The 14,851-nt window shown below is 36.7% G+C and overlaps 1 protein-coding gene across 6 annotated transcripts in view; it reads right to left on the bottom strand.

Moving 5' to 3' along the window:
• The window catches only part of STXBP5L (syntaxin binding protein 5L), a 290,279-nt gene extending 286,988 nt beyond the window's left edge, over positions 1-3,291 (bottom strand). For 2 of the 6 annotated variants that reach the window (XM_031455025.2, XM_064494779.1), the window contains exon 1: positions 1,841-2,153. In XM_031455025.2, the coding sequence (XP_031310885.2) occupies positions 1,841-2,149 (309 nt within the window). In that variant the 5' untranslated portion in view covers positions 2,150-2,153. The other 4 variants (XM_031455017.2, XM_064494780.1, XM_064494778.1 and 1 more) reach the window with 4 other exon arrangements.
• Between the last annotated feature and the right edge of the window lie 11,560 nt (positions 3,292-14,851).

The raw sequence follows: 14,851 nt of genomic DNA on the forward strand, positions 1-14,851 counted from the left end.
AACATACATTTCATTGCCTTTTCCAACTTCTACACTGCCTTCACCTAATTTGTCTTATTGATCTTCCCAACAACCCTCTTAGGTAAGAAGAAATACTTATTACCATACTACAGATGAGAAAATCAAGTCTCAAGGCAGATAAATGGCTTGCCGAAGACTATAGGGCTAGAAAGTGGTCGAGCATTAAATAAATATAAATTTTCTGATTCTTAGGCCAGTGTTTTTCCTACCATAGTTTTGAAGTAGTACATATTTAACTTCTGCCACTTTGCATGACTTTTTTGTCTGAATAAATAGAAAGGAGATTATATACCCCATTTTCCTCTGTTGCATTCACCCATTTCCCCTGAAATGTTTTACTTAATGCCTTCTCTACCAGCTTTATAAACTCAACAGACCCATGCCATTCTGTTTCAGAAATTTATCTTTTCTATATCAATTTTACCTCTACTAAAACTCTCCTGCATCACTATGACATTCATGAACTGAGAGAATTTGGAAATCTTTTCAGAGTCTTGGAATGGTAATACTAATACGTCAAAGATTACAGAATTAGGGCATAATTCCCCTGCTGAGCAGTTCAAATTTGACCTCCAGGACACATTTGCCTCATGACCACTATTAAGCTCCTCCCTAATTTGACAAAATATCTATTATTTCAAAGTGAGGACAAAATTGTATATACCTTTGTATACAAAATTGTATTGTATATAGACTTCACAGGGTAGATTAGAATCAAATTTGTATATCTAACCTAATTCTAAATAAACTTGCTTTTATGTAAACTAATATATAATATTTTAATAATTATAGATTTAATGTTTTTATAACCCTACTGGGAACAGAAACTAAGGCAAAAATTGAAACTTTCCCTTTATACATAATTTGTTTACTATAAAAAGAATTTTAATTTCAAAAAATTTGTGTTGAAATATTAAAAATTAAACAATTTCTATAATTTTAAAAATTTACTATTTCTTCTCATGTATTAAAATACAATTATAAAACAATATCTGCATCATATGAACGACTTGTTAACTTTTTCATTGCACATGACATTCCTAGACTACCCCCCAAAAAAGGACAATAAAAATTATAAATCACTTTGTGTCAGAAAATAGAACAGTATCTCTCTATATTAACATAATGCTTGTTTGGTAAATTCTCATCTCCCCCCATCAGAATATCTATTTTAAGTTATTTATTAGAAGTTCAACACTACAGTATAATTACCTAAAATGTTTCCTCACTAAACCAGAATATAGGCTGTTTTTGAGTTCTTACAAGTGTTACAAGTTCTTAACTATTAAGCCCATTTGGCATTTGTTTGTTTGTTTATTAAGAATTTAAGAATCCAGGGGTATTTTTATTCAGAATTTTAAACAATATCATTAGGTCTTTAAAAATGAATATATTTACCTAGCTATTACCTACTTAATTCTAGCAACATCTTAATACCTTTAATCATTTTATACTGAATAATGAAATAAAATTAATTTCTCTGAATGACAGTACAGGATTAACCAGAATGATGATTTTCTCCTTCCATTTACTACTCATACATAAATATTACAATAAAAAGTCCACAATTGGGCCTTAATATTATCTTGAAGATTCTACTTTTTATGTTTGCTTATTCCCCTCTAAACTCTCATTGTTTTTTAAGTTGATGCTGACGTTGATGCCTAGAATAGCTCTATTAATTCAAACTGACCTACTCACAGAATTCTCTGCACCAGATTGATACTGGCATCTCAACAATTTCCAGAACCTAATGTGTGTATTTCCTCACAGCAGCAAAATAAAGAAATAATAAGTTTTAAGCCAATTCGAAACTTACCTTACAAATCTGGAAATAGTCTGAAGTCAAGGTTTCCTGAATCTCCTCTCTGAGAACCCCTGCAGTCCCTCCTGGATGCACGGAACCACTTCCAGCCCCACTACCACTGTTACTGCCACTGCTGCTACCACTGCCAGGGGAGGAGGCAGTTAAGCCATCCAAAACTTTCCGAAAATTAAACTTCTTCATTTCAAAAACTGTTGAGAAATTCAAAGGAAAGGGTGACTTAAACACAGAGAATTGTACGAGGGCAAAAGTGTTTAGTTTTTCATCAGTCATGGCAGTAGCCAGTCCCCATTTTACGAGCATTGGCTTTAAATGATTTAAAAAAAAAAAAAGCCTTCAGTTTATCAAATTTTAATTCTAAAAAGCATATCCTTCAAAAATAAAAATTTAAAGACAACTCCGAGAGCAACAATATTTCCTCCTCATACATCAATTTTTTAAGGGCTTTATCCCCAGCTGTAGCTACGCTTTATCAACACCCCGGTAAAAATAAAAGGCAGTGTCATCATCGTCATTAGCATTATATCATCGTTATTATACAATCAAACCAGGGGCCAAGAGACCAAGACTCTCTCTCTTAAAGGCGGGCTTTCCTCCTAAAGGCTGAGCTCACAGTATCTTATTTTCAGAAAAATGATGAGAAGTGGGGGGGAAAGCTGGTATTTACTCTGCCACCACCTTCTGGGCTCTCCCCCATCATCTTCAACGCTCCCTTTTTCTCAGTAGGAAATGCAGGGAGGCCTTTTTCCATTCCCCACAAGGAACAGCCCGGACCCCAAAGCAACTGCGGGTGACCCAACGCAACAGCCGACGGGAAAGGCGAGCGGCGTCCCCGGCTGCCTTGGCTTCTCCCTCCTCCTCCCCTTCCTTCCCCGCGTCTCTGCCCCCGCCCTCCCCTCCCACCCAAACCTCCCGCCCGGCTCTGCCTGCAGCTGCCAGCGCGCTCGCCCGCCGGTCCGCTCTCCCCGCAGCACGGCGGGGGACATGAGGCAGAGGTGGCGACGGTTGCGGCCGAGTCCCGCTTCAGCCTGCTGGGCGAGCAGAGCCGCCGCTCCGGCGGTCACTCGCCGGGCTAAGAGCCTAGACGAGGGGCTCTCGCCCTTGGGCGCGCGAACACACAAACACCCTCACACAGACATTCGCGCGCCCATCCGGAGGACACACAAAACACCCTCACGGAGACGTTCGCGCGCGAGCGCTCACGCGCACAAACACACACAGGTGTGAGGGAGCCGCGGCTGGACGGCGGCGTCGGCGTCCCAGAGGGATGACTATCTGACTCTCGACTTAGGCACCTTCCTCAGCCGCCACGAGCCGCCTGCCAGCCCGGAAAACAGAGGGTGCGGAAGGACGCGGGCTCGCAGGCGTCGGTCCCGCCCGGCTCCAGCCGCTTCTCCAGTCCCTCTGGTCGCGGCGCCCGGCGCTCTCCGAGGTCCTAACGGAGCAGGCAACCTCCACCGCAGGCTCCGCCCTCCCGCCGTGGGAGGCAAGCCCCGCCCCCGAGCCACCCCCTCGCTCCGCGAAAGGAGCGGAGAGCTCTGGGACGTCAAAGGGCGGGAGTAGCCTCGGCTCCAATCCTAGGCTCCAAAAGGCCAAGTTCCGAGGTCGCGAGGCGAGGAAGAAATTTAGGGATAGGTCGAAGGAAGAGCCAATGAAAGGGGGAGGGGAAAATTTAGAAAGGTAGGTAAAGTCTTTGATTGACAGCGGTATTGGCCAGTATGCCGGGGGGCCGTGCTTTGGGGGCTGTAATTGGCGCTACCTGTTGAAGGACGCAAGTGTGAGTCAATAGAATGCCACGAAGCGTACGAACTTGGGCGCCTTGAGTCCGAGGCTGCAGGAAGGTTTTCTCTAGGTTTGACTCTGGCAATATTGTGAACTGGTCAAGTGTTTTGCAGTTTATCACCTCTGAGCCTCTCCCCGCTCACCAGGTGCATCCACGGGTTCCTCTCACTGCTGTGCTACTTGCATAATTGTTTAACGAGTCACTTCTGCCATACGGAATTGTATTCCAATGAAGTTTTGGAATATATAACCTTACAGCTCCTAAGGAATGATTCGATCACCTTATTTTCTCTACCTAGACTTGCCCCTTCTCCCCATTTTCACATATACAAAGATTTTTTTTTTTTGAGAAACATTTCTCTCACTTAGTAAACCGTGTCAAGAATATACTTTAAGCTTTTTCTGTGAGTCACAATAATCATTTTGAAAGATGCACTATTTTGTGCAGGATTGAAAAAAATAGCATCAGGATGGAAAGATGTCGTCCTCAGCCCTGACTTACTACTGAATTAGGGGAGTTTGGGGACCTCGATTTCTTAATCTGTGAAAATGAGGGCAGCTCAGGTTCCTAGACTTCAATCTGGGCAATGCAAGACAGCTAGTTAGTAATCATCCCATATATTCTTACATTTAAGAGATCTTCTAGGATAACCTCTTCTTTTTCTTTCTTTTCTTTTTTTGGGGGGTACACGGAGGGGTGGGGAGGATGAGGGATAAAAAGGGAGACCTGAAAGAAAAATGAGTTGCCCAAAGTCACATAGCACAGAAATGGCAGAGATGGAAAATAGAGCCCAGTTTTTTTGGATCCTCAGCTCAATGCTCATCTCTTTTCTTATTTTTTATTTTTTCAGTACTATTTTACTCCTTTGGAGACCTCCCAAAGACCCCCCAATTCTGCCTGGTAGTATCCCATTGCCACAGTTAGACGGTTAACACCAGAGTCAGGCAAGGTATTGTAAATTTCTCCTATTTTATTCAGCACCTGACACAATATTTCTCATATAAGATGCGCTTAAAGTGTTTTGAACAGTTGGTTTTTAATAGTTACTAGTAAAAGATTTATGAATGGTACCCAATTATATCCGGTTTTGGAGGGGCAAACATAAGGGTGAAACAAAGGCCATGTCTGATGTAAATTAGATTTTTGTAGAGTTCCAAATATTATATTGGATTCCTAAAAAAATATATATCTGTTATTACTCTCTTTTTCCTTGCCCATTTCATCTCTAAGTTCCAACTGAAGCTAAAGAGTTTGCTTTTCTCTTTTTTATGTGTTGCTTTTCTTTTAAAAAGGGGGGAGGGGAATTGCTCTAACTCTGAGAACTAGGCATTGTTACCTAAAATAATGGATTCAGGTGCCCTCCATTCCTTCATCAGAAAGTCTATTGGCAACTTAATTTTCAAACAAAGGAAAGCAAGCCTATAGCAAGGGATGGTTTGGCCTTTTGATGAGAATATAAAAGAAAATATCCTGATTCAGCAAAGTGAGGTGTAGAGTTTGCAAGAAAACCCCTCAAACCATTTATCACTAACAACTGTACTACTTTAGCAAGATAAATGATGGTTTTATTCTAAAAATTACGAGCGAACTGAGAATGCAACAGCACACAAAACATTGACAAAGACTCTGCTTGAGGACCTGGAGGGAACTTACTGGCCTTCTTGGGTTAAAAAGAGGTGACAGAGTAGATATCCCTTCAGATAGGACAACAAATAGGAATGGGAAGTGGAAGAAAAATCAAGTCAGAATATATAAATGTTTCCAAACAAATATTAGAAGCCTAAAAAAATACTATTAGAATGCTGAGATTGTGGGCTCTTTGGGGCTATTTTAAATATCCTTCTTCCTCCACAGTGGATAGATAGCACAGTGCCTTATACATAGTAAGTGCCTATAGTAAGTATTAATTTGAATAATTATTTGACAGCAAGTAAAAATCTTCACATAATTGTAGTCTCATAGAGGGAGAGACAGACACTATGAACAAAGCATATTATGATGCCAGTTTACAAACTGAGCAAAAGATAGAAATGAGCAAGAGACAGGGTGCATTATGTATAAGAGGAGACAGCATAAACAGTTACAGCCTAAAAATCTTACTAGATGAGAGAAGCACAGTGAACTATCTATGGAAGCAAATTCTATCCTTAATTAATTAAAGAGAAATAAGATGTTATTCTGTAAACCATCTGGTAAAGGGAATGAGACCAGATATGAAATATACCTTATAAATAATGTAGAGAACTTTAGAATTGAGTCAGATGATAAAATTGTGGAGCCTTGTTCATTCCACTGCAAACTAGAATACCTCATGGAGAGGAGTTTCTAATAAGCCATGTGTCTTCCTAAAATGACAAGTTTGAAGAACTGCAAGAAAAACAGTCTAAACTTGGTCCTTGGAGCAAAATTATCATATCACTTAAACAAATCTAATACATTAGAAGGATTTTTAGGATATACATTTAAAATATATTACAGCTCACTTTATGGGTTTGTGATCTCAGCTTCAAGCCAACAATGAAGTTAACAGATGCTGTTTTTCCACACCACAAAAATAATCAAATAATTAAAAAATATATACATGTGTGGCACTTCACACAGAGATTTACTAAACTGACCAGGCTTGGAGAATACTAAGCCAAATTGACAAAACACACATAAATGGTCCATCATATATAAGGATAATAAGTTCTAAAAGTTATTTAGCACCTTTATATGAGACAATAGAATATGAAATTTACAAACATCTCTTCATACTTGATCCTTACTATAACTCTATAAGATAGATATTATTCCCATTTTACAGGTGAGGAAACTTGAGATTCAAAAACATTTGAGAAATTCACCCAAGGTCATTTAGGTGGATAACCAACCCAGTCTTCAAATTCAAGGCTGTCTAACTTCTAAGATCATGTTCTTAATCACTGCCCTGTTACTAATTAAAGAAACTGGAACAAGAAGAAGGTGGGGTCAATTACTTTGAAATAGTGGATATATGTGTAATAGTTTGCCAGGGCTACCATAACAAAATACTACAGACTGGGTGGCTTAAACAAAAGAAACTAATTTTCTCTCAGTTCTGGATGCTAGAAGTCCAAGATGAAAGTGTCAACAGATTAGGTTTCTTCTGAGGACTCTCTTCTTGGCTTGTATATGACTTCCTTCTTACTGTATCCTCATATGGCCTTTCCTCTGCATATATGCATCCCTGGTGTCTCTGTGTGTCCAAATTTCCCTTTAAAAGCACACCAGTCAGACTTGATTAAGGCCCACCCTAGTGGCCTCATTTTAACTTAACCTTTTAAAGGCCTTATTTCCAATCACAGTCACATTCTGAGGTAGTGGGGTTTAGGACTTCAACATATGACTTTGGGGGTGGAAGGGATACAATTCAGCCCATAATAATATGACAATCAAATTCAAGGTTCTTTGAGGAGAGCATCTACTATGAGCTGGGATTTTGAAAACAATTTTACATTTAGTCTCTCATTTAATTCTCACAATAATAACATACGGTAGCTACTGATAACTCCATTTTACTGATGAGAAAACGGAACCAAAGAAGTGTTAAGTAGTATGCCCAAAATCATACACTTAGTCAGTTGTGAAATAGGAATTTGGATTCCTATAAATCATATCCTGAAGCTCTTTCCTCATGCTGTTAGTTTTCTTTGGAGACATTAAGGAAATCCCATTATATAGATATTTGATATTAGAAAAGGAAATTATTATAGAATATAAGTATTAGGGTAAAACAGACAGAACAGGAAAAAAAAGGAAAATATCTGCTAAGGAGTTTGGACACTAGACCTAAAAAGACATTTGAGAGTTGTGGAGAGTGGGAACTAACAGCAGAGAACATTTGGGATGGCAGGCTAATGGAAGATTCTTATTTCACAAGAAATCTCAGTATAATTTGAAATATGTTAAGAGTCCCAGGGGAGTATCCCACCAAAATAGAAGATAATCAGTTATTCAATAACTAATTAGACATTGCCCAGAAAGGCTATAGTCTCAGGAATATCATAACAGCTGGAAGGGAATTTTGGGTGGAGGGAGAGTGACGATGCAAGACCAGGCTGACATAAGGCCAGGCTGACAATTATTTACATCAGTGACAGTGAACATTTCCAATCTGCTTACCCTGAGATACTGGCTTTTGGATTAAGCAACCTAATTTATCACCCATTTCTGACTCCTCCATCAAGTTATAGCACCATCCTTTGGTATTTACCAGTCTAGGAGTTAGAATTTCATTAAAAGAACACAGCTGAAAAACAGGTTCCACCTATAGCCTTTCTGGAAAGTATTTAAAAGGATTAAGAATTATCTTTCCTTCCGAAATCTTTATCTGACTTTTTTCTGACACTATTTTACATCCTTTAGGAGAAGTACTGATTGATAATTGTCAGCTTTCTGTCACATGGCAGGAAATAGCAACAAGCATTAAAATCCCTTATTCAACATACTCTATGCCCACAAAGGAAGAAACCACAGGGTTAATTAAATCATGTTATAGCTCTCATGGGTTTTAGATAAACAGGGAGGGGTCATTAGGATAGACCCAAAACATACAGAATATGGCTCAGTACACAATCAATGACAGAATTGCAAACAGAACTCAAGCTTTCTAGAACAAAACTCAAATATTTGCCATTAAACATGTAATTAAAATCAGCTCTTTGTACATCTTTAAAAATAGATTTTCACATATCCATTCATCACATTGAGATGTGGTAAGAGAAAGGGATTTAGTGTTGGGATTTAGTGTTAGTACTTCTAGCTGAAATACTAGCAAGTCCTTTCAGCCTCTAAGCCTCAGTTCTTCCTTTATATTACCTGGCCTATTATAAGGGAGAAATTAGATTATGTATGCAAAAGTGATTTACAGAATTCAAACCACTATACAAATATATTGTTATTATGTTCATTACTCTTTATCTTTAGTGAAATAGTTTATAGGAACTTACTTTAGAGTTGAATTTATTTTACCATTGTTATCAATAAAAAAGTCCCTTGTATCTATAGGTTGACTATTGCTGAAATTGAAGGAGAGGAAGAGAATTTGGACTAGATGAACTTTGAGGTTCCTTCCAATCCAGAATTCTGTCTTTGTATTATTTATTTAGTCAATGTGTATTGCCTTCTATTCCTAAATATTACAAAGCCTTGTTGAAAAGGGAATTAAATAGATATCTAGGTAGCTACTGGCCAACAGAGATGAACTGTAGCCTACAGTAGGCATAAGCACAGGAATCCTAAAAAGTATCTGTCTACCAATTAGAGATACCTGGAGATCACAGCTTTTATTAATACTTCTATTTATATGCCTGAATATCTGAATATCAAAGTAAGGAGTGCTTTTTATAGAAACTTTAGAAAATCTGGACATTTATTTGTAGTCCTTTCCAGGACATTTTTAAACAAATTGGAATTGTCCAGTATATACCATTTTGATTCCTGTTTTTTTAACTAAACATTTTGTTGTGAAATAAACATTTTGTGTTCTGCACTTCATTAAATATTCTTCAGAAATACCATTTTGAATGTCAATATATATTCAATCATATGTATATTTACACAATCTATTTAATCATTTCCATTTTTAAAAGGTTTCACCAATTTATACCCTCATTATGACCTTAGGTTTCTGTGGAGAACTCACGTGACAATGAATCTTTTTGTAAAGCAATATCCCATACCACCTACATTGACTTTTTCTGTTTAGATGTTGAAAAAACTCAGAGAGGGTTTTAAAATGATAAAAATTGGTAAGCATAATCAACTAAACAGAGCAGAAAACTATGACAAGATAAAACATATGATTTCAGCAATGCTTGTAATTTCAGTTTAGAGGAAGAAAATATAAAAGTTTCCATAGACCTTTGAGGTTAGAAAGAAAGTCACTGACACGTTTGACTTTGGAATTTAAAAAGTAATAACACAAACCTCCATTCAATTATATCAACAAATTAAAATTATAATTTTGTCATATGCTATTGTTATTTGAGGGGAAAATGAGAAAATAAGCACAGGGAGAGCTTAAAGGATAAAGAAAGAAATATAGATGGACCTACAGAATGATAATTTCATAGGAAAACAACTAAATCTTAAAAGAATATTTAAGACTTAAAAATAGGTTGCGTTTTCACCACTGTAGACCAAATAGAGATGTGAACCCTTGGAATTTGTTCATACAAATTGAACAGGAGAGAAAGATTCAGACCACAGACGATAAATGCTCTGACCCTGATGTAAATGATTAAAAACTACAAAGTGTTGACAGTCTTTCCTGGGTTTGAAATATGGAGACAATTGGAGACAAGTTTCTTTTATAACCACCCTCTCTTGTTTCCTAAAGCTTTGGTACACCATGACTCGTGATGCTTGGACCAGTTTAAATAGGAATATGCATTTGTTTTTGTGATAGCAGTCACAAAATTTAATAATGCCACTACTTAGTTAATTTTTATAATGGCTAATAAAATGTTAAGATAAGATTTTGTAAATGTCCACATTAGTTATAAGCTCTGCTAAAATTGGCACACTACAGTTTTAGAGAATAGACAGGATGCCAGCATGACTTTGCTTTACCATAAACAAAAATTCCCAGAGAGAGTTATGAGAGTAGGAAAAGGATGAGTGACTTCTTGTCTGCCCAGCTGCAGACTCTAAGACCAGAGAAAACCCTTTAAGTGGGTCCTCTCTGGCCCTTCAGGATAAGCCCTCCCTTTCAATCAGCTCCTTGGCTAGCTTGGGCTTACAAAATGTTGTTCTCTTAACCTTTTGCAAAGCTGAAGAACTTTACAAGTATTTTTTCAGTAATAGCCAGAATGATTTATGGCTTCTTCTAGCTCTCCTCAATGAGAAAAACAAATTTTATTTCTCTGTCTCACTGCTTCCTCCCCACTATTCCCACTCTTGTCTTCAGTCATAATCCCTTACTTAATGCAAGTATTACTTTGTTTTGCGTGGTCTTTCAAATGTGTCTGTGTCTAACTAATGTGCTTTAATTATGGAAACCAAATTTATTAAATTTTCTGGGACAGCATCTATTTAAAATATTCTATACCATTGTTCTATCAAACTATCAAAGCCACTTAAAAAACCTGCTAGCAACTCAACAAATACCAGTTTTCCATGATGCCATTTTTAAATTTGAGTGGTAAAACCTGTGGAGGAGGATACACAATAATGTATTTTTAAGAGCAGGAACACTGATTTCAGACAGACCCGAGTCTGCTACTTATTCAGCATGTGACCTTGGACAGGTTACTTAACTTAGATTCTGTGTTTCAATTTTCTTATCTATAAAAGGAAGATAAAATTACCAACCTCATAGGATGGTTGTAAAGATTAAGTGAGAGAATTCATTTTAGCATTCATCACACTGCCTGGCACATAGGAAACCCTCTATGTTAGCTTTTTTTTTTCCCCTTTTCAATATTAGGTGTGTCTTACGAATACTGGTGATCATAAAAGAATTATAAGAGACCTTAACATGAAACCTACTTAAATGCTGTTTGATATGATTTGGACATTGGGAAGTAGGCAGCTGGGTATTTATAAGTTAATAATTAACTACAACTACAACTAGTCCTTTAGAAAGGAAATCTTTGTAGAAATTATAAGCTTGGCTAAGTTCAGCTGGGGAGGTACAGAATGGAAAATCTTGGAAAATAGGCATATTATCTTTTTAATTAACACTGTGTTCTTAGGTGACATCTTAACAACAACTTGCTAGTGAAATACAATGAAGGAAAATATATCTATAGATCAAAGATGGTTGAATATGTTTAAAGATTTTCAACAAGGAAAACATTATTCTTCCAAACAGAAAGAAAATGTTTAAACTCAGTCTCCCTTTATTCAAACTCTGGATGGAGAAGAGTTTTGCTATTATTGTTTACTTGCTTATTCTTTGATGTTGTTCTGTTTTTTTTGTGTTTTTCCTCACTAATAACTTTTGGAAATTGTAATAACCATTGGCAGCCACTGATTACTGTAAAATCTTTCCCAATAATCCACATGGAGTATTCAGAGACTTGGCAAGAAATTCTGGAAAAAAACTGGAAAGAATAAACAACTATTAAGCAAGCTGAGTTCTTTAAACAAGTGTGCAGGGAATAATGTGCTATCATTTCAACAGCAGATGATGAAAATGACAATGCAAATATTGTATTAACTAATACATGTCTTGGCTGAATTTTTAATTTTCTCTTTATGTAATTGTATACTTTTAAATGAAAGTTATTCATTACATGTATAATTAAATGTGATTTAAATTTTATACCACTATAAGACTTTGATGTAAATTTATTTACAAATAAGAAAAAAATAAACCTTTTATAAGACTATGTGGCCTGAGACCTACTTAAACTTACAAGCTTTTGCATAGCAAAGGAAACTATCAACAAAAAGACAACCTGCTGAATGAGAAAAAATATTTGCAAATGATGTGACCTATAAGGAGTTAATATCCAGCATATATAAACAGCTCATACAACTCAATATAAAATCAAACAACCCAATTAAAAAATGGACAGAAGAACTGAACAGACATCTTTCCAAAGAGGACAACAGGCACATGAAAAGATGTTAAACATAGCTAATCTTCAGGGAAATCCAAACCAAAACCACAATATCACCTCACACTGGTTAGAATGGCTATCAAAGAGAATACAAATACAAAATGTTGGTGAGGATGTGTAGAAGAGAATCTTCCTATACTGTTGGTGAGAATGTGAATTGGTACAGCCACTGTGGGAAACAGTATGGAGTTTTCTCAAAATATTACAAATAGAACTACCATAAGACCCAGCAATTCCACCAAAACAAAAACACTAATTTAAAATGATACATGCACCCCAATGTTCATAGCAGCATTATTTACAGTTGCCAAGATATGGAAGCAACCTAACTGTCCATTAACAGATGAATGGGTACAGATGTGGTAGATATAGCTATAGGTATAGATATAGATACATAAATAGCTATAGATATATACAATGGAATACTAATCAGCTATTAAAAAGAATAAAATTTTGCCATTTGCAGCAACATGGATATACTTGGGGGACATCATGCTAAGTGAAATAAGTCAGACAGACAAAGGCAAATAGGTGATATCACTTGCATATGGAATCTAAAAAAAAAAAAAAAAAAACAAGCTAGTGAATAAAACAAAAAAGAAATAGAATAAACTAGTGGTCACCAGTGAGGAGAGGGAAGTGGGGAAGGGCAATATGAGGAAGGGGAAAAATGGGTTATTATGGGATTATATGAAATCATGTGTGTGAAACTTTTGAAAATTGTAAAGCAGCATAGAATTTAAAGAATCTTTCATTCATTAAAAAAAGGATATGTGCCCTGATTTATACATTTTAAAATGTGGTTACCATATTTATAATCCATCAACTCTTACAGAGATTTCCACAGTCCAAGAAAGGAAGATGGCTAAAGGAATCAAGGGTAGTAGCTACAAAAGCATATGTTCTAAAAGATGTGAGAAGCAAAGCAGATGATAAGGAAGGAGCTTAACTCCCCTTATGCATATCAGGCTTAATGAAGGCCTTAGTCTTTGACAGTACAGGATAATAGAAGAGGAAAAATACCAAGAGTAGATACCAGTTTTATAATCCGTAAACACCAATTTTTGTCCATTTAGTTCATGGTTGTATTGTTGGCACTTACAGTAGTATTTGGCATATGGTAGGTGTCCAATAAATATTTGCTGAACAAATAATAATATGTGATATTTATGCTCCATGCTAGAATTTCAGTCCTGAATTTTTTTTAAATGTAATAAAGCCACAAGTTAGATAAAATGCTTCATTTATTCAACAAGTATATATTGCATCCCTACTTTGTGCTAGGTGGAATGCTAGATGTTATAGGGGACAAAAGAAAAAAAAAAGAGAAAGAGTAATACTAACTTGAAAGGCTTATAGTAATTGAGTAACAGATATGCAAACAATTAATTATAAACACTATTATGAGAGTAATGTGGCTGATATAAGCAGAGCCCTGTGATTGCATTGAAAGAATAGCCGATTATTTCTTCCAGGTGCCTCAGTGAAGAAGAGGTCAAAGAATAGAGAAGGCTGGTTTTAGCTCTTCCTGAGTCTTTTCCTAACCCCTAAGGATTTAAGGAGCAAATGCAATGAGCAAGACATGGTAGCTTTCATAAATTACTATTTCAAGAAGTTTGGTAGTAAAGGAAAAGGAGAAAGCAGAGAAGATTAAAAAGTAAAATGGGAAGGGCTGGAGGGGATAGGAATCATTCTTGGGCAGAGAGGTAAAACCAGAGAACAAACTGTTAAAGATTCAAGAGTAAAGTAAGATAACCAATGAAACATGGTCATAGTCTGTAAGAACTATTTCATTACCTTTTTACTTTCTCCAACTCCTTTCCCACTGCAACCCTAGCTGATGGCTTTGCCCTTACTAGAGAAAGTACAAGCCATTAAATGAGAATGTCCTGGTTCTCCTACCAACATCTTCAAGACAGTAATAACATCAGCACCCTCTGTGCCTTCCCACTCTCACCCCACCCCTTTGGTAATTGAAGAGGGAATTTTCTTACTAACAGTCTCTATCTCCCACCTTGTTCCCCATTTCTCACATTTTAGCCACACTCTCCTCCTATACCACACTTCATATACGTCTTTCTCTTTGTTTATCAGTATGACAATGGGAGCCTCTTGTTTCTTTACATACAAAATTATGATCATTTACCCTGATTCTCCAAGCTGTTTTATTTTTAGGGAAAAAATATCCATGAGAGAAAGTCCTACACAGTTATAAGTGAATATAAGATATTTATTCATTCTACAATAGGAAAGGTAAAAGTATGGTGAAGGAAAGATTTTCTCTTGCCACACCAGAGAGCACACTTTATCAAGTGGAAAGGAAGATTTAGGAGAGTCCTACCTACCAGGGTTATAACAGGCTTTATTTGGATTCAGTAAGAATAACAATTTCCTCAGCATATTATTTTTTAAATCATTTAAACTTCTTTTAAAAATCCCAGATTAATACTAAGCCAGCTGCTGTAGAGTTTGCATGGTGTTTTGATATTCAGATAAAAATAAACAGAAGCCCAGTATTCTTTTCATTTGGCATTTAGATTTTTTTAATAAAATAAAAAAGCAGGCTTGCCTCCTGAGTATAAGGAGAGCTTCTAGCTGTAAAAGTCAATCAATCGGGAAGGGCATTTGTGG

This window comes from Camelus dromedarius, chromosome 2 (assembly GCF_036321535.1).
Source record: "Camelus dromedarius isolate mCamDro1 chromosome 2, mCamDro1.pat, whole genome shotgun sequence".
NCBI classification, from domain to species: domain Eukaryota; kingdom Metazoa; phylum Chordata; class Mammalia; order Artiodactyla; family Camelidae; genus Camelus; species Camelus dromedarius.